Source organism: Haliaeetus leucocephalus, unplaced genomic scaffold, assembly GCF_000737465.1.
Source record: "Haliaeetus leucocephalus isolate CR32 unplaced genomic scaffold, Haliaeetus_leucocephalus-4.0 Scaffold395, whole genome shotgun sequence".
NCBI lineage: Eukaryota > Metazoa > Chordata > Aves > Accipitriformes > Accipitridae > Haliaeetus > Haliaeetus leucocephalus.
In genome coordinates, this window is record NW_010972831.1 from 4,943,089 (window position 1) to 4,967,364 (window position 24,276).

Here is a 24,276-nt window from a genome sequence, read left to right on the forward strand (position 1 = left end):
CGACATCGGCTGCTCGCCGCTACGGTCCCCGGGGACTCCCTCGACACGGTGCAGCCCCGTCGGAGCTATTTAGAGCCGCCGGTCCTGGGACGGCGACCCCGGGGCCGGGATCGGGCCTACCTGTGGCCGCCATGAGGGCGCGTCTCCATAGCAACAAGGCGCCCTTTGCCCCGGGTGACGCACAGGCCCGCATCACGTGGCGAGGGCGAGTTCTTAAAGGGCCCGCGGGGAGAAAGATGCTGGCGGCGGGGGTGCCGCGGGCCCTGTGCCGCCTGGCCGCCCGGCGCTGCCCCGCGGGGCTCCCGCCGTCCCGAACCGTCTGGCGTGGCGGGGCCCGAGGGGAGGAGGGCGGCGGCGGCAGGACGGGGCTCGCCCGTCGGCGGTGGGCCCGGCCGGTCGGGGGTGCCCTGGGCTTCCTGGGAGGTGAGGCGGGTCGTGGGCTGCGGGCCGGGGCGGTGAGGGGCAGGGCGGTCACCCTCGCCCCGCAGCCTTCTCGCTCTTCCCCAGGGACGCCGAGGAGGAGGGCGAGGACGCCATCATCCTCCTGCTGAAGAGAGCCAAGGTGAGGCGCCGGCCCCTTGCAGGGACGCGGACGTGGCGGCCTTGGGGGGGTGATTTACCTCAGCGGGGGGCCGTCACGCGTGGGCTCCGGCGGGTGACCTGCCCCTCGGGTTTTCCCCACTCTCTCTGCAGCTCAGCGTCATGAAGGGTGAGCTGGGGGAGGCCGAGCGGGTGCTGCACCAAGCCCTGCGGCTGTCGCACCAGTCGGATAACAGGAAAGCCATCGTCTACACCTACAGCATGGTAAGGCTCGGGGGGGAGCTGGCAGGGGCTGTCCCCTGTCATAGCATCATAGAATCGTTTAGGTTGGAAAAGACCTTTAAGAGCATCGAGTCCAGCCGTCAACCCAACACCACCACGCCCACCAAACCGTGTCCTGAAGTGCCCCGTCTGCGCGTTTTTTGAACCCCTCCAGGGATGGTGACTCCACCGCTTCCCTGGGCAGCCTGTTCCAATGCTTGACAACCCTTTCAGTAAAGAAATTTTTTCTAATATCCAATCTAAACCTCCCCTAGCGCAAATTGAGGCCATTTCCTCTCGTCCTATCACTAGTTACTCAATAGAAGAGACCAATACCCACCTCACTACAACCTCCCTTCAGGTTGTTGTAGAGAGTGATAAGGTCTCCCCTCATATCATGTCTAGTCTGTGCTACAAGTCACTATGGGGCTGCAGGTCCCTTTGGGGGGTGTAGTGCCGTATACTGGGGCTATAGTGGAGGCGTAAGTAGAAGAAAAAGCGGTTGCGTTGAGGCTAGTCCCTGCAGCCTTTGTGAAGCTTCAGCACTGCCTCTCTCTTCCAGATGGCAAACGTGGCCTTCATGCAGGGACACCTGGACAATGTGAGTAACTCTGGTTTGGTTTTTTTTCCCTCTGAATTTTAAAAGGCTGACATCTTGTGCAAGATCTTGGAGGTGTGGCGTGCTGTGACAAGCTGCATGCTGAGACTTGAGGCAGAGATCTCCCAGAATAAAGCAGAATAATCTGCCTTGGGACTGCAGTCCCATGGAGCATATGCTGCTAATAAAGATACTTTCACAGTTAAATTTTGAGCTCCAACATGGTGCGCAAGGGAAGGAATACTTCTTGCTGTCAAATGCCACAGTCAAGCATTTAGATGTGCCTGTCGCAAGGAGAATCCAGGAAAGCCCTGAAGGCACACAGATGTGGTAAACTCATGGCTGGTGTAGCAGTCCTAAAGTAGAAACTGAAAGGACCCACTAGTTGGCTGTACCATTGGGCTCTGGTTAGCCTTTCACTTCTGACTGGTCTTGACATACAATGTAAATGCCACAAATTGTGAGACAGGTTTCTCCCAGTAGTCTGCCTCCATAAAGGGTAGAGATCTTTTGTTTTGACTGCCATCATTCCTCAATATTCTCTTCAAAATTCTCATTTCAGGCAGAAAAGCTCTACAAAGCAAGTATGAGCTATTTGCTTGCAGGGGATGCAAAGGAGGTACGTTCTTCTGATAAAGGCTTTCACCTGTAAGTATTAACAGTGTGGTGCACAACTCTCTGGTCTATTTCTTGTGCTGTAATACCTCCTGCTGGAAATCGGCAATACTAGCTGTGAGCTTGCTGGCTTCTCAGGAACATCCTTCAATGGGTAGCAGCTCTGGAAACAATAGGATGGGGATTTTTTAAGGTCTAAACTTGTTTGCTGACAAAGTAACGTTTCGACTGGGGAGATGCAAGAAGAGTAACAGTTGCATTGTGTGTCCTCCTGGCAGGATGACAATGCAATCCTTGAGATGTCCCTCAAGCTGGCCAGTATCTATGCTGCTCAGAAACAGTGAGTTCCCTGCTAAAGGCATCTTTTGCTTTCATCTCAGCTTCACAGTGGCAGTGGTGGCGAAGCAGAGGCTCTTTTCTCTAAGAATAGAGTGCCTGAGGAAGCTTTGATGTGAGAAGATAACATCAACATAAAGGTTCCCACAGGCGTGATATTTGTGTACCCACTGTCATGCAGCCCAGTGACTGCTGTAGGAGCTGCCCAGCTTAGGGCAGAAGTAGCCATAGAGGACATTGCTCTTTAGTCTTAAATCCACATCTCACAGGAAAGGCGGCTTTTGAAGCAGTTGGTGGCTGGTTGTAGCTTCATTTTTTCAGTGGAGCATTGGCATGGGTTGCTGGCCTTGTTTGGGGGGAGGGGGGCCTCTCCACCTCTTGGACCCCTTTGCCCATGGGTCAAGAGAGGGGTCCAGGCCAAGATCAAGAAGAAAGCATTATGGGCAAGAAGGGTCTGGTTGAGGGGAAAAGCTGTCTTACAGGCCCTTTAGAATGAGGGATTGAAAGTGTTCACATCTGTCCCTTCAGGGATGGAAGGAACCTTGCTTTGCTGAGTTGTTGCACTTTGCAGGCACAAATTAGCCCTGGCTGGCTATGAGTTCTGCATCCTGACCTTAGAGGAGAAGATTGCCAAGCAAAAGGACTTGCCTGAGGATGTCTTACCAGGTGGGACTGCCTTGTCTGCCAAAGGCTTCTCTCATTATCTTTTCTCCATTTCCCTCTCCTTGATGCTGCTTACCATATTGCCTAAGCACCATCTTCATGCCAATCCATTGTCTTCACACTGCATGAGTTTCCTGCTCTTGTAGGATGGAGACTCATGCTTGATCTTGCAGAAGTGATCACTTCCACTCCTCTTTATTTGCAGCTGAAGAAAAGGCCAACACCCGTCTCTTGCTTGGGATGAGTCTAGACTCCTATGCTCGCTATCTCCTAAGCATTAACCAGCTCCCAGTGGCCCAAAAAATGTATGAGAAGGCTCTGCAGATATCAAATGATGTTCAGGGAGAGACTCATCCACAGGTGACTTGTACAATCGTAGTTGGGCTACTAGGGAAAGAAAGGCTAATCTAGGGAATGAGGCAGCTTTAAAAGCAGCTTTGCTGCCATCAAATGTACACAGCACTGAATTATGTTCTGTTTTCCTGCCAGGAACAATGAGCATGCAGCATGCCGATATATAAATATAAGATGCTTTCTTACTGAAAACTTCTCTGGCAAATACTACTTTTACTAGTGTGTCAGGGGAATGAATGTGGTGCTCCTGCTGCCCCAGACTTCTATACCGACTGTTGCTCTGAGGCTTCCTTTTCTGTCCTGGTACAGACTGTCATCCTGATAAATGACTTAGCAACTGTACTGGATGCTCAGGGGCACTACGATGAGGCATATTCCTATGTGAAGAGGGCAGCTGAGCTGGCAAAGGAGACTCAGCACCCTGAGGAGCACATGGTGCTGAATAACCTGGCAGCAATTCTGATGCACAAAGGTAGGTAAATAAACATCCAGCCTATGTCACTGTGCTTGTGCTGACTGTGGATACCTGTATTGTAGGACTGAACTACAGTGTTATTTTTGTGTTACTATTTTTAGTCTAAGCAGTAGGTCTGCTGACTTTGTGGAGGCAACCTGTGTTGCACCCAAATTGAATTCAGCTGCTGAAGGATCTGGTCCAAGATAAATGCAGTACTGGTGCATCTGACTCAAAAGGTTGCCAGGGGATCTTGTTTCCCTTGTCCTGTATATACAGTAACTGGTTCCAAAAGGACAGAAGACATGCTTGAGACTTGTTTCTATGAGATCTTAATGCTGAAGCAGCACCTTGTCCCATCATCATTGCTGCTGTCTAGCTCTTATAGTTGGCACCCTCTGCTGGATGTTTTCTGAACCTCCCTAATTCTTGATGTGTTCCAAGTATGCTTGTCCTTTGCATGTGGTCAGCTTCAGGAGGGGACTCCGAAAATGGGCACTGTAATTGGCTAGCTCTGCTACTTTTCCCTCTTACTACAGAAGACTTTCTGCAAGCAAAACAAGTGTACAAAGAAGCTCTCAAGCAGGCACAACAGAAGGGAGATGTTGCTTCTGTCCAGCATATCCAGGAAGAACTAGCTGAGCTGGCCAAGAGGAGAAAGGGCTCCAAATAAGTTTGGCCACAGAGTCCAACCTTGAGGTCGCTGACAGCAGCAAGGGTTGGTCACTAGAAGCAGCCTGGGACCAGTTTGGTGCAATTCTCCAGGGGAACAGCAATGAGGAGTTTAAGGACTGCTTAACAAGAAGGGCTGCTACTGCCTAGCAACTTGGCCCAAAATAAAGTTGTGAAATCTTAACCTATGTAAATTTTTGTGGTGTAGTCTATGGTTAGAGTGACCTACTGTGCTAGTGATTTAACTTTGTCTTGACTGCCAGCAAAGGGCAAGTCTAGCCTGGTATTAATACTTGCAGTTCAGTGAAGGAGTAGTCATTTGCTACTCCTGACTGTTCACAGAAGTATTCTGTTTCAAAACATGGCTATACAAAAGCTAAGTCATGAAAAGAAGAACAGGCAGGCATTGCCTCACTCTTTACATGCTGGCTAGCACAACAGGGTGTACTTTTGTCAGTGCTACAGTTCAGTATGTGTTAACTTCAACAGAGCATTTCCCAGGCTGCACCTGGACTATGACAGAGCTGTAGCTCCATGTCTTTTTCAAACACATTGCCTGAAAAGCAAGTGTTTTTCTTCAAAGTGTTTAGCATCCAAAGATTGAAAATGCCCTCTCAGAGGAGGGGTGAGACTAAAACAGAGCTGTTGTCATCAGTAGTAAAACACTCAGCTACCTTACCCCAGTCAAGAGCACACAGTGTCAAAGCTGTCATCCTTTCTTGGATAGGTCAGTGCTAGAATGCTGAGGCTTCTGAAGTTATCATATTTAGCTAGGATAGTAGAACTAACTGTAATCCTGTCACTAACCAAGCATTATTTTAACCTCTCATTTGTAAGAGCTTCAGCTGGTTGGTACAACCCTTAATGTTAATTGCATTCTGCTTAACTTTGAGCTAAGAAGAGGCATGCAGGTTTTCTAGAGTAGATGAGCAGTAAAGCTAGAAAAACTTAATTCACATATACAGCAAGCTAAGAAGTAAAAATATGGCTGTTTGCTACAGGCACACTTGTACTAACAGGAAGGCTCTAACACATTAGAGCTGATCTTTAAAGTTCTGGGTTTTGGTTTTTAAGTGGCAGACCTTCAATACTCCAGCAGTGTTAACTGGGAACCCTGCAGCACCCCCTAAGGGAAGTGTTTTGCCTGTTCTCATGAACATAGCTTGATGCTGCGAAACAAGAGGGAGACACAGGAAAAGCAAATGGAGAACTGATCCCCTTTATTGATTGGTCTGAATCCAGAAGTCACTGTCTACTGAAGACATTGTGTGGAAAAAAAAGTTGTTTTATGATGCATGGGTTTTTCAAGTCTTAAATGATTTCATATCAGAATCACGCAACATATCAAGATGGAAAGCATTGTGAAAGCGCTGATCAGAAATCAGTTAAAAATTTGTAGTAAACTACACTTTGTAAACATGATTTACAAACACCCTCCTGTTTGAAACAGGTCAGATGTAATTCCATACTTGAAAATTACTGGAATTGTGGTAAACCCTAACTTAGGCTCTGGAGAGGTTTTTATGCTGGAGAAGTTGGAACTCTGATAACAAACAAAAAAGCAGCAACATTTTATGTGCAAATGCCACTCAAGCTGTATCTTAGGAGAAAGTGACTATCCTACTTTGGATATCTTGCTGCTGCAGCAGCAATAACATGAAGCTTTGCAATGAACATGCTATACTTACTGTACAGTTAGCAAAGACATTTGTCTGTACATGCCTCTTTCACGTTGTATTTGTTACACTAAGAAAGTGAGAACAAGTGAGTTTTAGAATGGAACTTTCCACTCCAAATTTAAATCTACAAAAAGGGCAGATCAACATGTTTTCCAGTATATGTTGCTGTGGGAACAAAAAAGTTAAAATAAGAGCACAGGTCTACAAACAGGATGAAAACTTCACTACTTCAAAGCCAGAAGGGTAAAGGATGGAAGGGTGAGAAAAACCCTTTCTCAGAGAAAGACTGCAAGGATATTTAAGACTGGCAACTGATCTACTCTGATGCAGCGTTTAAAAAAAGTAGCAAAATAATTCTGTATTTGCAACACAGTGTCAAGTTTCCAAATGAGTTCCTTTGGATTTTTTTCTTTCCCACACTTAGGGCAAAAAGGCTTTCCTCTGAAGTACTCAAAGTAAATTTGCTGTTGATAAAGAGTTCTGTACTTCTTCCTGTTTGTAACCGGACCGTTACAGTCCTTCCATAAGATGTGGAGCTTACACGGCTTAAGGTTACACAGCTGCATTATACTTATTGTAAATACAGTGTTAAATTAAAAATATTTTGACTGGAAAATAACTTCAAGGCAAAGACTCTATAATCAATGAGATGCAAAAGCAGTTTGGAATCTGACAGACCATACCACTCCCCAACTCAGTGCTATCTGTAAATCAGTCCTTCTACCCCAGAAAATTTAAATTCACTTCCTGAGGTCAGTGCAGCAAAAAAAATGATGCTTTTGAAGATGGATGTCAGGACACCCTGTGATATCACTACTCAGATGTATGTACGTGAGCTACAAGCATATCATAGCAGGCATTGATAGATGAATGATTAAGGAGACTCTCCTAGTACCATAAACAATTTAAAAATCAAAATCACCCTAACAAGTATTGCACACTTTAGGAGTTAAGCCAAGCATTCGTAAGGACTTCCACCAAAAGCTTGCTTATAGGGCTAGGGATTGGGATGGGGACACAGACTTTAAAATAATTATTACATAAAGATTTTAAAATCAGACTGGAGGAAGGTAAAAATCACAGTACCTACTTCAAACTGGTTGTAACAGAAGCCAAGTAGTTGACTCGTGTGTTGCTCCATTATTCTATAAAAGCATTTTGTTTTATTTAAACTTGGGATGTAGAGGTTTTTCTTCTTAAAGGATTTATCAACCCACCCAGAGCCTCTGTTCAGATAAGCCATTTGCTGTGGTTAAATATAACAGTAAAATTTAGGAGCCTGTTTTGACTGCATACAATGCAGAAACAGAAAACACTAAGATAGGCTTTCGGGGCGCAGTTAAAATTCCCAGTGTGCATAACAGTGAGGTATGCCTCCAGAAGCTGTTCTTTTTGTTTTTTTTTTTATCCTTTTAAAAATGAACCATAACATACCCATGCAATAATATTTCTGCAGTGTTGCTAAGTAAAACCAACCGCACCAAAAATTTACAATGTGGCAGAATTTAAAATTCAAAGAAATATACCTTCTTATTCCAGCGAACTGGACTATGTTAATGTACAGAATTCATTAAGGGGTCAGTCTTAAAAATCAACATTTTCACAAGAGCTTGAACACCACTGAGAAAGTGTGTCTAGGAAAAAAAATTATAGAAAAGCACAATGCCTGCAAGAAGTGGCATGGCATTAAATGGGCAATGATGCTAGGCTGTTTGGGAGGCTAGGGTTATGGTTAGGCTAGGCTGGTAGGGAGGCTAGGGTTATGAAGAGTACTCTACACTGGAGAAAATGCTTAAAAAAAATTACAAAATGACCCCCAAATTTTAGGCAATGATTTGAACATAAGTACACCAGATACTATAGCAAGGGAAAAAACACTGCAAAAAGTACTCTCTATTTACAGAAGAATGATTTAAAGACATTATGGTTTTCTTTACAAATAGATGTAGAACAGGAATAGTCCACATTTTTAAAAACTCTTTACATATTTATCTTTAGTAAGTCAACCTTCTTGATCACAATCCTCCAACACACGGCCTGTGCAGAAGGCTTTTAACGGACTCTCCATCAATTCTTCATTGTGTGGCCCTTGCTCTCTTGGAAAGTCTCTATGGGCACAAGTCAAAAATAGATTTCTTTTTTTGACTCGCAAATAAAAAAAAAAATCTGCATAGTTCAGTCATCACTGTCAGACAGAGTCTCATATTGTGCTGAAAGCAGTGGTGCAGGCTCTCGTTCCCATATCCTGTTCTGTTGGTGAGTGGTTGCTTGGCTTATGGACGGTGGGGCACACGCAATGGATGTTGGCGGTGTACTGCTGAGCATCCTCATCGTCAACGGGTTGTAAGGAAACTGTGTTGAACCTGAATCAAAAAGAGTTTCTCCAAGTCAAAAACACAAGCTGTTCTAAGAGATCTGTATCTGAAAGATTGTCTGGTTTTGGTTGTGACAACTAGCAAAAAATCTGTTTCACAAAATCCTCATATGCTGTAAACTTTTGACCAATATACCAGTGTTACAGTATGTCTACATCTGACCTTTCTACAAATCCACATCTGGTTTGTCAAGTTTGAAAGAAACCCATTTCTCACCTGTTGATGAAGGCCTATCTTCCCAGGCCCACACTGGAGTCTGTCTGTGGTAGTCCCCTTCTGAATGTACAGATGAGACAGAAGAAGGTCTTTCGGTTCCCAAATACCCCTGTCCAGGAATCGGAGACTTAGACTTCCTACTATTCGACTTGCCGATTAGCTTCTGCTTGCTGACTCCCCCTCCTGGAAATAGAAGGGACAGATTTCACAAAAACATCACACCGAATTTTAGCCTCTGTACGTTTGTTTCTATAAATTATCACATAGCAGCAAACAGGACTTTCACACTGCTGTCTTCTGGAATGCTGATTTACTACAATTAGTGACTGTATAGGCTAATCTTCTAACACAGTATTGCTAGAAAATCCATACTGTTATCACAACAGAGCTATATTTCCATTTTTAGGAAGGGAGATGCTTTCAGTTCAAGCTAGCTCCCACTGTTACGTATGTTTTATAGGTGATGTACTACACATGCATTTTCATCAAACCACTGAGAAGGTTCAGGTATCTAATACACCCTGTTATCTCTTCCCTGTTTCATCAGTGTTGTCATTCTCCAAGAAATACTGGCTAATGCTCCTGAAGGCACCAGCACCACTTTGAAAGCCAGGACCAGTAGAGGGAAACACCATCTCTATCACTTCCAGAAGACAGACAGTGATTTTCAGTGATACCAAGTTTATTCAAACCCTTAGTTTATTTATTTTTTCTTTAAGACCATGAAATATTTAGCAGTTGCAATACCTCACCTGAATTCGGTGATGGATTAGCTTCTTCCCTACGGGTCTCATTACTTGCTGATACTGCAGCACTGGAACTGCCAGGTGCTACCGCAATAGATTGTGACATTACAACTCCATGCTCCTCACTCTTGTCATCAAAGTTTCCCATCAATGCTTTCCTAATAATGTCTTCCAGACCCAGATTACTGGCAGGATCTGCAAAGGAATGACCCCTAGAACTGACTGCACCTGGGAGACAAAAGAAAACATACAGGGAAAGGTGGCGGGGGGGGGAAGCAAAAAATATATCTCAGAGAAATTACAAAGGGATATGGGAAAAGATTTTCGAGAGAGGCAGAAAGGGGGAGCGGGGGGAGACCAAAGACGAGATTTTTTTAAACGTGAAGCTACGTTCTCTAAAGCAGCTCACAATGGCTACAAGTTAGACATGCCAGCAAACACTGAAGACCTACATCAGTAGTGCCACTGAATGTCAGACTCTTTGCAAGAGGGTAAATTTTACTGTTTGTTTTGTTGTTGTTTTTTTAAATAGCAAAGGAAGCTGAGCATGCTGATTGTGATAGCATATTAAGTAAAATCTGCAGCTATTATTCACTTGTAAAGAGAAGACAGCAGCAGAATACTTCTCTCATTAATAATCCATACTAATTTGTCTTATGAAGTGTGATATGTGGCAAATATTTATTCCAAAATCTTGTCTTTCATCTAAATTAATGGAGATCAGTACTTTCTCCATTTAAAAGACAGAAGCACTCTACCACAAGGGGCAGCAACTAGCCAAAATCATGTAAAATCAGTCTGTGGTACAACTCAGAATTCAGATATGGCAGTTCCTGTCTCCCACATTTCAGTTCAATTCTCTGCCTCACTTGTCTCTTTAACAAAGTAAAAGTACAGGTTATATTTAATTTCCTCGTCTCATAGACAGTTGGTGGGTTTTATCATGTATTTATCATAGGAAAAAAAATAATCAGTAAGTATTTTAAATACCCCAGTTTATGAAGTAAATTGCATTTGATCAACTAAGCTCAAGTTTTGTTGAACTGCACTGTATTTAAATTCTATTTAAGTCAGATGCTAACCAATTTCATGACTTCTACTTCTGTGTAAGATTTGCAGAGCACATAGAAATAAATCATTCTTGATTAAATTCCCATTTAAATATTTTCTGAAACCTCCTTTGGTCATTTTGGTTTTCCCTATGATACAGGCAACAAATTTTCATGTAGGATATTACCTTTTAAATTTTCATAATCTTCCTCATTTACTGGACACCCCAAAGCACATAAATGAAAGAGAGTATATCAGTTTACTTTTTCTGAAACATATGTTGTTTCTTTTATTGAAAAACTTACCTGAGGTAGTGACTGCTGGCAAATTGAATATTTCAGTCCCTGGCTGAGCAGTTGCTGCAATTAAAACACAACATTTCATTGAGTTTTTCAGTACTGATGATCACTGTAAGTGATCATGAGTAGTCCTAATGCACAAGGTATAATTACTTTTGAACTATTTTTGATATTCAGTTTTTTGTTTCTCACTCTTCTAAGATGAATGTGCATCTATGTCTTCTCAGGAAAATGATCAATACAAAGGTAAAAGTATCTTATACAGTCATGGCTAACCTTCTTTTAAAGATGTTACTTCAGAAAGCAGACTGACTTTTTGAAATTTCACAATCTATGTACTTTAAGATGCAAAGCTGCATTTGATTCGCTAAATACAAATTTCAACATATGAACCTCAGAGGCAGAGTATTTGTATGTATTAAAAAAATTAATGGCAACAACTTTGGAGTGGCTAAACCACTGCCTTCCCCACATTATTCTCAAATTGGACATAATATAGGTAAAGATTTTAAACCATAACACTGAATTCAATATATAAATGAAAAGATTACTGGCAGCACTGAAAAGCGTGCTTGTATGCCAAGCATGCACATGAAGTTTTCAACAGAGGAAAATCTATCATGCACGCAATGGGGATCCAATAAAAAGAATACTGCAACCCTTACTGACACAGCCTTGTTTCTCAGAATGAGATTAATTTGTTGCTTAATGCAAGAGCATTCACTTTCAAATAAACACTCTCTATTAGGTATTGAGTTCAAAACCAGCTTAAATTCTCACCACTGGTAATTTTGATACAAAGTTCTGTTAAGGTTTCTATGAGAAAAAACAAAAATATAGTTCTAGTATCATATTCCACCATGTCAGTGTCCATTACTCAAGCTATATTAAAATATGTCTTCTTAGCAGCCATAATCATAAGGCCCAAGAAAACACAAAACATTCAGTTTCAAGACACCTTTCCAAAAAGGAAAATGTGTAATAGTTAATGTTCATACGAAGCAAACTACAGACACAAAGTTAACTAGAATGTCAGGTTTGAACAACTTTCTTGTTAATTGTTTTTTCCATGGTTTTCAGAAACTATTTCCATCCCTCAAATTAAAGAGTTAAAAAGCTTAAATGTGACAGTCCTACATACACCAGCATTAACAAAAGGGGGAAAAAAAGAGGAAAAAAGCTAACAATCTTCCAGTTCTTTGGTCATAAATTGTTATTATATGTGTTCTGTATTAATAGATTTATATTCATTCATATGTTATTTGAAATATATTTAGGTTAGGACATTTGTGGATGGCAGTCACATAAAGCTTAAGCTGGAAAATTCAGTGAAAAGGCAAGTCCTGCATACCCATGTCAGAGTCACCTCCACCAGATGAGTTCAGCTTTCGAAATATCTCCTGTTTCTTGGATTTTACCATTGGTGAAGTGTTCTCAAGTTTGGTGAAAAATGAAGGCAGGTAGCTCATACTGCCTGGAGAGCGAGAGTCAGTCCTGCCAAGACCAACATGTGTCAGAGAGAGAGAACATTTTTCAAGATGTACATTTAAATCTTTCCAAAAGCAGTCAGGCAGAAACCACCAACATTCATATGAGCTTTAAGACTCTTTCCTCAGCCTGTTTTTTGGGGACTAGACAAGTCTAATAACTCTCCAAGGACATCTGCTTTATCCAGGTAACAGGGTTTAAGATTCTACAGCTCACAGAAAAAATGACCACGTCATTGCCTGTGCTGGAGAGTGGTACAGAGATGATGCTCTCACAAATTATCGCAGGGACACCTACTTCTGCCTTTAAACCTGCGTGCTGGCTGAAGTTTGCACTGCAAATTGGTAGGCAACAAAATGCTTAAGCTAGAAGCCCAAATACTCATCCTAGCTGCTCCTATTTACAATCTTCTGCTCACTCTTGTCCCCAGTATGCCACTAGAAAAGATGTATTTCTTTTTAAGTCTGCTTACCCACTCTGTCACACATGGTCCAAGCAAATAAGCTATTTCAGGCATTCTTAGAAACCAGGTAAAATAACCTTACAGACTGGAATTTGGCTCAAGAGCTGCCAGTTATCCATCCTTGCTCTATGGCACAAATTCAGACTGGGATCCACATTCTGTATTTCATATCCCTCATCAATTTTACATGCACAGTAGCTGGCACACTTTCTGTACACAATTTCTGTCACATTAGCATAAAAGCATTGCTGAAGTAAATGTCAAACTGAGAAGGGGTGCATTTTATCTTCAGATCTGAAAATATGCAAATTTTAGGCTATTTATAAAGATGATAAAAACATTAGTATTCCAATTACAGAGTTTTAAGAAAAAAAACCCACAACCCCAAAGCATGAAGAAATTCAGGTGAAAAATCTAAGCTAATACCAGGGTCACGAACAACTTGCACTGAATAAAAATTATCAACTAAGTTATGTTCACTGTGGCACTTAAACTAACTCTAGTATTCTAAGCAGCAGCAATCTGGCAAATCAATTTTAATTCAAAAAAACCCCCAAACCAAACCAAAAAACCCACCCCATACTTCAGTTGAAAAAAATAAGCTAAAAATAAAATAACGAAGACAAAGACTCCAGGTTTCTTAGGCCACAATCCTTAAAATTCTAAAAAGTGCAATCTTCCCTGCCATGTTCCTGAAAATCCCTTCACATCTAGCTAATATCCATCATGGACTGCAACAAGCCTGTCAGCAACTGCAGAGTGGAAGGGGGAAAAAAACCCAAGAAAAAAAGGATCCATTTCACCAGCATGAGCCTGAAATAAGTACATGGTGAGCACGTTGGGTGCTATTCCTTCTTCAGCAGGCAGCAAAGCAAACGACAGAAGCATCCATTCCAACGTGCATCTGCCAGACGTTTGAAGACACCAGCACTGATACAGTCTGCCAGGGATCCCATGTAGGTTTATGTTGCAGATCTGGCAGACTGACAAATAGCTCTGGGAAACAGGGCTGCCCAACACATGGACCCCCTGACACCCCACCTTCACACCTCCTGGAAATTAAGCTCCTTAGTGGTATTTCATATGATAAGCTGCTCTAGAATCACAAGTGTTGGAAGCCTGGGCTCCTCCACACTTCACCAGGACAGTATCCAGGAAGCCCATCAGGCAGGAGAAGCCTGAATTATTTATATACATTTATATATTTATATACACAATAAAAATTGTAGAAAACGGACCTTTCCCCAAAACCACTTCAGTTTTATAGAACTGGCACCCATAAGAAGTTCTGTTACGATGTTTTGTGTCAATAGAACACACTGTTTGCACCAAGAAATTTAAGATGGAACATGTACAGATGATGTTTTACTCAGGCTTCCCAAAGCACCTCCCAAGGAGCAAGTTTTGAATGCTAGGGCAAAAGGGTAACAGTGATTAACAGCTTGCCTGTGGTACCAGAGGAAGATCACTTAAACTTAATAAAGATACTGTTTGCAGCACAGAGATCCAGAATAATGTTTTCAAAATTCAGTTTTACACATACCTCTGTTCAGTAGGCTCAGTTCTTTGGGAAAGCAAAAGAACATTTTCCTGTTTCTCATGTACAACTGGGACCTGAGGTGGCGAGATTGGCTCATAGGGCTCTGAAGAGACATGACTCCTCTCTGGAGATTTTCCAGGTCTACATCCATAATTCAGAGACAGATAAGTACTCTTAATACATGTAAAGCAGTAGTAAACACATGTAATTGCATTCCAGTTGTTACGTAACTACTTATGTCTAGTTATATATGTTACATGCTTTAGTATGCTTGGCAATCTCAAAAAGGTGACTTTGAATAGTCCGTAATGACTCTAGTAAGTTCTAAGTAATTAAACATCTTCACCCCTCTAAAGACTGGAAATTAAGCATGTGAAATGAAGGGAAAACAGCTGTAAGCTATGTTATGGAGCCAAGCAATTGTCAAAAACAGTGCAAGACAGACACTGCCTAAAAAAAGACTAAAAGATACCTCTACTTCTGATCTACACCAAGATTACTGCACTATTTTTTATAAATGTCGTATTTGGGCACTAATTAAATTTGCAGTTAAACGGAATACATGCATTACCTTCCCCTGGACTTGTCAGACAGGTTTTCGGGTGACACTCTAGCACCTGGCCGCTGATGGTGGACAGACTGTGACTGTGACTCAGGACTGTAGCGATTGGATGTCTTTGCCCGGGTAGAAACAGGCGTTGGAGCAGGGGTGGAATTCTGGAATGTAGTGGTGGGAGGCTGCAAAGAGGCCTGAGAAGCTGCTTGGTTTCTAGCAAAGTCTTGTGTAATAATTTGCTGATTGTGACCAAAAAGATAGAAAAGAGATCTTGGTCAGACATTGGCCAGAGTGTACATATTCATGAACTAGATGAATGAGACAGATTAGAAGTTCAGACACATTATTGTATAATATCCTCAAGTAAAACTAATAATTACATAATGTTCCAAAACACAAGTTTTCATCAAAGTATAACTTTTCACATCTGAAAAGATGCATGCAAATAAACCTACACAGATGTGATCAGCAAGGGTGATAAGTCGATGGGTCCTGGGCACATGTGCCATCCCTTCTGCTTGAGAAGAAGGAGGTGGAGGTTGTTGGGGTGAAGGGGGTTCCTGTTGTGTCCTATAGCGGTGAATCGGCCCCTCATATGGCCTGTTTGGGTCATCTAGTTGAAGAAGAAAAGGTCAGTCTGTTAAGATGGTATTACCGAAGCTTCAAGGTTTGAAAGTTCTGTGCTTATAAATGTAAAAGATGAGGTGTTTCTGCATTAGATTTTTAGGTATCCTGTGTGATAACCACCTTTTCCCCTTTCATATATAGGCCCTATAATTTAGAATAGATAAATAAAGGTTCATTCCACAACATGGGTGAATTTCAGCTCATTTCTCACCTGCAAACTGTACTGCAATAGTTTGAACTTTACTAATAGGTAAAAAATGTAGGCTTCAACACCAATATGCCACAATTGTAAATAATAAATTTCTTATTAAATCACCTATATGGTAATGTAAAGGAGCTCTGTTTAATGTCAAGTGCCAATACATTTGCTCTAGTTTTTCCACAGATCACTGCAACAACATGCTTCCAACAAAAGTTTCTGAAAATTTAAGAATGTGGTAAGCGGTCACTTAAAGACTCCCGAGATATTTTAACTTCATTATGAGTTCATGGAGCTGGTAAATATAAGCAAGATAATTGTGAGAATATTGGCATATGCAGATAAACTTACTCTCTGCCTGGCTTGGTTTAGGTGTCTCTTGTTGATAGGGCTGTAGCTTTTCTTGAGTAGGTACAGGTGAATTTGCAGGGCTAATCACCTCAATAGCATCTCCAGGAGCTTCATACCGGTGGGAGGATACTGAATATCAAAGCAAAGGTTGTAGAATAAGGTGTAAACATCACAGAAAATTTTTGTTGCCTATACATAGCAACACTAGTGCTTCCATTTAAAATGACACCTGTGAAATCAAAGTCAAAACACTCTTTTTCTCATAATAAGCAAGGTGATACAAATACTTCCACAAAACAGTGTTCCAAAGTAAACCAAATAATTTTAGGTTTCCTGACTTCTGAGAAGGTTAGTCTTATTATCCTGCATTTCGTGTTGTAGCATGGAATACAAATAAAGCAAACAACTCTGATTTTGCAAGAATCTTGAGTCACTATATGCAAAAACTGTATTTTTCTATGATCTGTTTGTACTGTGCAGAGCTGAATATTTCATAGTTAAACATCAGAATCATTTCACATCTCATTATTTCCCTAAAAGGCTAAGACAGCAAAGAAGTAGATAGTTACTAAGATACGTACAACTACTGGAAGAATCTGAACTTTGAGAGCCCCTATCTCGTGCATCCTTGTCTGAAGCAATCTGTCGAGTGATGATCACATCTATGAAGTTAGCAGCAGTAATTGTGGTCTTTCCTCGAGTTCTCAGCTCTTCCTCGTACCTGGATTTAGGAGGAGGTCCTTTTTCTTTACCAGCCTCTGAATAGACTACTGATGAAGACTGTCCCTGGGACTTCCCACCAGAAAAATTTGCAGATGTATAGGGGCACTGGACAGGCCTCTTTTCTACCTCCAGCGTCTTCTGTTCCATCTGCTGCTGTTCAGTAACCACAGCTGACCGGCGTCCCATATTCTCTTCTATTCTGGTTCCTTCATGCTTGTTCTCTTTTGCTTTGGCAACTTCCATCTGAGGAGCAGAGGCTGCAGCATCTACTAGTGCTGCAAGGGCATCAGCAGCAGTATTGTAACGGGAAGCTGGCAACCCTTGAGTAATAGAGGGAGCTCCAGGGGTCAGCTGCCTGTTGGCAAACATCGAATATTCAGAATTATATCACATGACAAAAGAACTAGAGCCATATCATGGGTACAACAAAGCAAGCTTTTGTGACACTAATTTCTATCCAAACTGGACTGGCAGAAATGCATTGGATCATTTCCGATAAATCCAAGAGCAATCAGATAGTGGTATATCCTCATCTTGTAGTATTTTCCTCAGGCTAAATGCACCTTTTAATAAGCTCAAATATTAGAACAGATATCTCTGCAACAGTAACTTATAAAACATACATGATACGTAGCTGAGCAGCAGGATCCAAAGGTGTGATTACACTTGTCCCATTGGTTCCTTGAAAAATACTAGGCCTTTGCTGCAGTATGTTCTCCTGGCTTCTAACTGAAGGGGACGGGGACCGAACATATCCATGACTGCCAGGTCTGCCAGGCTGCTCTGTACCTGCAGAACATAGAGTAGAGGGGAACAAACAAAAAATATATATAGATCACTCTTATAACAATGCAGAACACTGTATTGATTCTGTCTCCTCCACATCCTTTCCCAGTTGTCTCCACCACTCTAGATGCGACTGTATGTATTAAAGGTTTAAATGGTAGCATTCTGTTTACAATGCTCTAAATGACACGCAAGTTGTGCTAGTGATAACTGGGATTCACACCGTTCCCTAGGTACTACGTTGCTATGAGAGAAAGATCAAGAAGCCTGGTACTTGCAGAAGTTACAATTATGACCAGAACTGCTAGGGAGTAGGAACCTGCCTTAAGTGCAGACTAAAACCAAACTCTTGTCATGTGATGTTAACAAGCTGCATGTTGCTAACAGTGGCTATAGAAAATGAGCAGTTAAGAGTCTACAAGACAACTGATCCAAATGTAGCAATGTGCGCTCACCTGGTCGAAGATAAAGTTCAGCAGGGACTGAAGCTATTCTTTCCCTCTCTCGTTCTCGTTCTCTTTCCCGCTCTCGTTCACGTTCCCTCTCCCTTTCCCGTTCCTTCTCCCTCTCCCTTTCCCGTTCCCTTTCAGCATTTGCAGCTGCAGAAGCTGCCAGGTGTGTAGGGTGTCCTGGAAGGTCCATAAGATAAAATGAATTAGCAAAAAGAGATACTCGAGTTAAGCATAATTTGATGTAAACACTTGCCAATATATTCTGCCATCCACTTACAGCAAAATTTCGCAAATACATTTTCATTCTACTCAAGACCATCCACTTATCTAGGAAGACAAAAGCTTAACATACAGTGACAGTGGAAGAGTCAACTGCTTTTTACTAAAGTGGTTTCTATACAGTTAGAAACCAGACAGCTTAGAGACACAAATTCCACCCTTCAACACATGTAATATGAGGTTAGTGAAGTCATAGTCAAATGACTATAAATAAAGACCTGATAGAACGAGGCAAATTCTGAATTTGTCAGCACTCCTTCAGCTGCTAATATAACTATAAAGGATATTATTAGGAAAACCTTTGCTATCCAAGTGAGAAGTGCATGCAAAAAGCATCGCCTGAGAAAACATCAAAACATGACATTAATGAAAGCTAAATAAAGGTGGTCAATTATCTCAGCATGTCAGATGATTAGAGACATCACCAAATCATAAGAGCTCTTACCTGGTGACAGAGAAGCAGGATTGTAAGGCCTGGGAGGGAACGTAAGCTGGGTACCAGGGATATATGTGATTCTTTCCATGGGTGGTGTGCTTGTTCCTCCAGGATGAGGCACTAAGATAGTGGGAGCCATATTGTTCAGGTCAATAATTCCTGTTAGGAGATGACACATGTAAGAATGGCCATTCAAGGACAGACCAATGGTCCACACATTATATATTCTGTTCATTGGCAACTATCAGCAGTGAATGTTTAGTGGAAAAAATATAAGAATAAAGCAAGTGCAGAACTATATTCCAGCTGGTTATACTCTCTTAGATCTGGCAGTCAGCAATTTAGGAACATACTAAGTCAGAATTTGCATTTCTAGCACTCCCTTTAATTGCCCTTCAGAAAAATACACTTCACCTCTACTCATAATCCCACCTTTTAGGAAAATGGTATTACCTGACATCATTCACTCCCTTTTCCAGACCTTTTATATTCATAAAATGAAATGAAATGTTGAAATGCACAGGTCCCACTGGAACTCCAATATAACTTCCCCTACTACAAAAACCACTTATCCTTTCTTTTCCAACCAATTAAAACACTACAGGATCTTGTATCTTATCCCCAAGATAATTAGTCCTACCAGCCTAATTTCCTCACATTTGCTGTCTTCCATTCTACCAATAATTATCAAAACTGATTTAAGCAACAGACAGATTATCATATCCAGTAACCAAGCTGGTAGATTGACTATTTCCTGTTAGGTTTGTAACTCCTGGGAGAATGCCATGTAACCCCAAGGATTCAAAACTATTAATTTTATTATTTTATTCTAAGACTTTGTTCAACATTTCAATGTGAAAGAGTTCTTCAAACTCATGTACCCATAAAGAGAATCTCCATCACAGTAATATAAATCTCTCCACAGTGAACAGAGCTGCAAAGAAGTTGCTTTTCTTTTTGTAATGGCTTTATCTTCTAAAGCATTACTTCTGAGTTTTGATGATTTATCAGTTCCTACAGTTTCTTTGCCAAATTTCTTGCTTCTAGTGTATCTGAAGAAGTTACTAGTTCATTTAGCTTTATAAATTGTTCCTCAATTTTTTTGAACTTTATGGTCTTACATTTAACTTGTCAAGATTTCCATTTTCTTTTGTTTGAGGAGTTAAGACTTTTGCGAGATGTCTTTTTACTTTTAACAGCTCCTTCCTGCTGCTGCTAAGTGTCCAAATTGATTTAGGCTTTCCCCCACCCTGCAACAGGTCACACATATTTGCTAACTCTCTAACATAATGTCTTTAAACAATCACCATGTTTTTCACAACCTTTACCCTTTCAGCTGTTGCTTTTATTTTTATTTTGAAGATCTCATTTTGATCTAATTCTCTTTTCTGAATTTTGAAGATGAGTTAAATATGCTTCTGAATATCAATTTAAACTAGCATAAAACAGTGTAGCTTCTTGAACACTAATAAATCTTACAGCCTTCTCTTTAACAATATTGATTACAAACCTAGTTTTCCTTTATATCTACAAAAGCCAGGCAGATGTATGACAACACATTTGCAAACATATCTATACATATGCACTTGTATGCATGCATCCATCAACACATATTTATAAGCAGCAACAAAAAAACCAAATCAATCAACCAAACCACACCTCATATCCAAAACACACTTTAAAGAACATCAGAAAAAACACAGGCATACCTCTTGCTCCGGCATATGGGAGAGCTAAAGTTTGCTCTCTAGGAGATAATCCTCTTGTTACATCAGGACGCAAATTGACTTGCATCTGCTGTGAGGTAATGTAGTCATTTAGGATTGTCTGTCGTGTATTCTCCATTGCGTAAAGCTGATACTGACTTGGGTAGCCTGGGGTGGGCGAGAGCTGCCTTTGGAACAGGTAAGCAGCAGCAGCTGAGGGTGAAGGACGGGAAAAAAAGAAGATTTAGGAAGCAGTATGGGTGATATCAAACGAAAGTTTCAGATGTTTATACAGCTTCAATGAGAGGTGCTATCAATGCTCTCTAGCCAGTGCCAAATGAATTAAAATAGCATTTTAATACTGATGTTTTATTGAATTTATGCACTGTATGCAGACAGAAAAAGCTAAATAATCCAGATTGGAGCTATACATTAGAGAAGCGACATGATTAAAAATATAAATCCTGAAGTTCTGAAGATGTAAAGGACTGCAATACCTAAAGAAGGTTAAACCACCTCACAGACGTGGACTGATGGATAGGTTAAAAGGAAGTCTACTGTATTTAATATCACCAGGGATAACCTGATGATCCGTCAGCGAGAATAAATCAGTCCTGAACAGAGGGGTCCTGATTACACTTTAATTCTATAGCATCTTCCACATCCTTCTTTGCATAGCTTTCCTGAAAGCTTTTAAGGTACTTCACAAATACTTATCTAAAAATACTGTCTCAACTTTTTAACAAAACAGAAGCAACCTGGCAGCTTCAAAAACAAAGTTATGGCATTATACAATAATATTCTAATAAGTTTCCTGGCTAGATATTAAAAGCTCCACTAAACTGAAATCAAACCACAACAGTGTGTATATATAACCTCTTATAAATTATATCTGGCTACTGATAATTGCCTTTTAAAGGTATTTTTTCCGTGTATCAAAGCATACAATATTTCTAAAACTAAAAAAACCAACACAAACGTATTACCAGGATCCAGAGCCCTGTGAAAGGGCATAGCAGGATCTAGATGAGGAGGGAGGTGACCCCTATAGACTTCAGGAGTTGCTCCTCTGTGATGAGGGTCAAAAGGACTGTGACTCACTACAGGATCAACCCCTGGGACCGGAGATTTTGCTGGCACACTCTCCCTCTGTGTCGGAGTAAGTGTGTTTTTCCTTTCGTGATTTGCTGGCTTCCCAGAAGATATTCCAGCTACAAATAATGAAAAACCCAAATTAATAAAATGCATATTTTTTCAATAGAAAATTCAGCTGTAAGTACACACTGGCTCTGAAGGAATGTTCTAGAGGACCCCGCAATCTGATACAATAAATCACAGAGACCATTTTATATCACAAACTGTTTCTAGTGAAAAATCTAAATCCTAAATCTAAGATTGCTTACACTTTACTATATTATCTTCCTTATCTAGATACCTCTATAATTCAGGAATAGCTCCCGCCCTTAAAACATTACGCTTGTAGGTAACACTTTAAATGTGATCCATAATCAAATGCAAATTGAGATTGAATTGCCTTCCCACCTCCATGTTACAATATGGCAGATTTTCATTTTCTTATTTAAATTAACAGCTTACAGCCTACGAAAATTCCTTTTAGCCACCCTCCAAATGGAGAGAAGCCATTAGAATAAAAGAAAGTAGAATGGAATACAGAAACCGGTTTAAAATTAAATTTAAAATTAAATTATTAAAACTTCTTGTCTTACTCTGGATAGGAATAACATACCCTCACTAACTCTATTCATCATAGGTGAACTCCTGGACATTGGACTCTGATAGTTCACAGGTGTCCTCCGAGCATTGGTATCATCATAAATCCCAGGGCTCAGCTGTGATTTGGGAGTTTCATGAAGTGTTGACCTGAGAACAGAGGGACCAGAGCTGACTACTGACGTGTGACGGGAACGTACTGCATCCCCGGTCTTCACATCTTCATATTTTCCTCGCTCCACCACCTTCACGTTTTCTGGCACCATTTCCAGCTGAGGCATTCCACGGGGTAGCTTGCTTGGTCCAGTGATTAAAGATTTTACATTGTGTTTGATGGCAGACTGGCCAGAGTTGCTTTCATATTTTATGGGTGTGCCCTGAAAAAGAGAAAAAGATCAGGTAAGGTTATCTTGCCAATGCTTCACTCATGCTGGGGGCAGGCTGGGGGGGGGGGGGAAATCACATTGCTGATATCATAGTTCATTGCTTCTACCACATCAGTGCAGAATACAACTGGATCTTAATGATTGTTACTTGACAGTTCTCTCACATTTGCTTGCAAGTGTGTTCCCTACAGGTGAAGCGTCAGGATTTTTCTAATACACAGAAAATATTTTTAAGCTTTATAAGTTGGTAGGTTTCTTAAAACAAAACACCACCAACCCCCATTTGTCATTATTCAAATATCCTGAATTGATTCACTACTGAGTCTGTAAGCAACTGTATGAGTCTAGTAGTGCTTTTTGTATTTACCTGAGATATGGAGCCTTCTATGATTGGCCTGGTCGTCTGCACCATTTCAGGAGTCTTGCGACTCTCCTGGCTTAATAGGTCCTGTCTTGGGATTTCATGGATGGAACGACCCATTTCTTTTATAGTAGTGACTCCATCATATGGCTTCCCCTTAGTAATGGCTCCTTCAAATGTCCTTATGGGAGGTGACTCTCTCTTAATCTGTTTAGGGTATTTCAAGCCTTCTTCAAAACTTTCAGCTGTTGCTCTTGGCGTGCCTTTTATAGAAAGTCAGTCATATTAATGCTACTAATAAGTCTCACTTTTCATAAACAGAGTAACCAACTACACGTCATAATACTGGAACTTTGGTTTGCTACAGTCTACGATAATATATTCTGAAGACTAAAAAACCTGCCACAAAAATAATACTGAACAAATATTCAAAATACTACTGAAAGCATCCCAAGTTATTTCAGATGCTGAAATAAAGGCAATAGCATACATCTTCAGAGGTCTGGGGAACTGTCAGTGTTCATTAAAAAAAAAGTGCTAACTATCAAGTATTCATATTTTAAAAAGCCTGTTCTCCAAAAAGAAATAAAATGCTATGTTTACACACTAGCTTTGTATATAGCATATCAGAAAGTTGCTGATTTATGCTCTGAAAACATGTTTAATAAAATAAGCTCCACCTTTAACACAGCTTCCATTGTTAATAACAGTCTTCAGGTTCAAAAATCCAGATTTTTGAGGATGTAATTAATGCTTGCCTTCTAAACTTGCAATACTTTACCTTGCATTATAGAGCCTGACAACACTGTTCTCTCTTTTAGTTCAGCATGAGGACTACCCCTAGGCAGTGCACGGCATATTAAACCTAAAATTAAAATGAATATAATTTAGAGAATTAAACAACTATTAAAAAAACAAAACCCCAACCAAAAAAACCCCAAACCAACAAAACCCCTCCTCCTTCTTACATACATTACAGATAGGATCTGTATCAGGGTAGTGCCCAAAGGGCCTAGCCTAAGAATGCTGGGCATTGTATCTACATGTTATAAACACCATTCTGCTCTAAAAAAAATAAAATCTTTCAGTTCAACTATTCATGCAATTACATTGTTGCAAGTTTTAACATATTTAGAAAACACAAGGTATTTTTTATAATTAAGCTTAACTCTTGTCCCAAAAGCAGTCACTGCTTCTCTTACACTCCAGTTTCCTTACCTAGTAAAGAAAGGTGTTCATGACAGGAAGTGGAACAAAAAGGAAAAAAAACATACCCCAAAATATACCTCAGCATCCTCCAAATTAATCAAAGTTCATATTGAATCATCTGATAA

General features: G+C 40.9%; 3 protein-coding genes across 9 annotated transcripts in view; 1 reads left to right on the forward strand and 2 right to left on the reverse strand.

The window, feature by feature from the left end:
• ZSWIM7 (zinc finger, SWIM-type containing 7) overlaps nt 1–150 on the reverse strand; it is a 14,678-nt gene extending 14,528 nt beyond the window's left edge. For both annotated transcript variants that reach the window (XM_010573697.1, XM_010573696.1), the window contains exon 1: nt 121–150. In XM_010573697.1, the coding sequence (XP_010571999.1) occupies nt 121–149 (29 nt within the window). In that variant the 5' untranslated portion in view covers nt 150. The remainder of the gene's footprint in view (nt 1–120) is intronic.
• An 86-nt stretch (nt 151–236) lies between these two features.
• TTC19 (tetratricopeptide repeat domain 19) lies at nt 237–9,551 on the forward strand. 3 transcript variants are annotated; one of them, XR_774758.1, is made up of 11 exons: nt 237–423; nt 489–562; nt 694–804; nt 1,364–1,402; nt 1,962–2,018; nt 2,293–2,354; nt 2,922–3,016; nt 3,219–3,373; nt 3,677–3,839; nt 4,361–4,572; nt 9,483–9,551. XR_774758.1 is itself a non-coding variant. In XM_010573703.1 (11 exons), the coding sequence occupies exons 1-10, from the start codon at nt 237–239 to the stop codon at nt 4,492–4,494; spliced, it is 1,077 nt and encodes a 358-aa protein (XP_010572005.1). In that variant the 3' UTR covers nt 4,495–4,539; nt 9,483–9,504. The 3 variants fall into 3 exon arrangements, 2 of the variants coding, with proteins under 2 accessions (XP_010572005.1, XP_010572004.1); XM_010573703.1 differs by having other exon boundaries at nt 4,361–4,539; nt 9,483–9,504; XM_010573702.1 differs by lacking the exon at nt 9,483–9,551 and having other exon boundaries at nt 4,361–4,677.
• NCOR1 (nuclear receptor corepressor 1) overlaps nt 5,376–24,276 on the reverse strand; it is a 61,115-nt gene continuing 42,214 nt past the window's right edge. For 2 of the 4 annotated variants that reach the window (XM_010573698.1, XM_010573700.1), the window contains 18 exons: nt 23,724–23,807; nt 22,949–23,205; nt 22,212–22,572; nt 21,451–21,675; nt 20,468–20,677; nt 18,768–18,917; nt 18,047–18,220; nt 17,429–17,594; nt 16,664–17,160; nt 16,083–16,211; nt 15,361–15,518; nt 14,921–15,144; nt 14,353–14,490; nt 12,210–12,352; nt 10,865–10,918; nt 9,516–9,737; nt 8,764–8,946; nt 5,376–8,535 (listed from right to left, as the gene is read on the reverse strand). In XM_010573698.1, coding sequence (XP_010572000.1) covers nt 8,348–8,535; nt 8,764–8,946; nt 9,516–9,737; nt 10,865–10,918; nt 12,210–12,352; nt 14,353–14,490; nt 14,921–15,144; nt 15,361–15,518; nt 16,083–16,211; nt 16,664–17,160; nt 17,429–17,594; nt 18,047–18,220; nt 18,768–18,917; nt 20,468–20,677; nt 21,451–21,675; nt 22,212–22,572; nt 22,949–23,205; nt 23,724–23,807 — 3,563 coding nt within the window. In that variant the 3' untranslated portion in view covers nt 5,376–8,347. Of the gene's footprint in view, nt 8,536–8,763; nt 8,947–9,515; nt 9,738–10,864; nt 10,919–12,209; nt 12,353–14,352; nt 14,491–14,920; nt 15,145–15,360; nt 15,519–16,082; nt 16,212–16,663; nt 17,161–17,428; nt 17,595–18,046; nt 18,221–18,767; nt 18,918–20,467; nt 20,678–21,450; nt 21,676–22,211; nt 22,573–22,948; nt 23,206–23,723; nt 23,808–24,276 lie in introns of those variants that run through there. The other 2 variants (XM_010573699.1, XM_010573701.1) reach the window with 2 other exon arrangements.

Coding starts and splice junctions, on each gene's coding strand:
- TTC19 (XM_010573703.1), top strand. CDS start 237: ATGCTGGCGGCGGGGGTGCCGCGGGCCCTGTGCCGCCTGGCCGCCCGG. Junction 805..1,363: donor TCGTCTACACCTACAGCATG/GTAAGGCTCGGG, acceptor TCTCTCTTCCAG/ATGGCAAACGTGGCCTTCAT. Junction 3,017..3,218: donor GCCTGAGGATGTCTTACCAG/GTGGGACTGCCT, acceptor CTTTATTTGCAG/CTGAAGAAAAGGCCAACACC.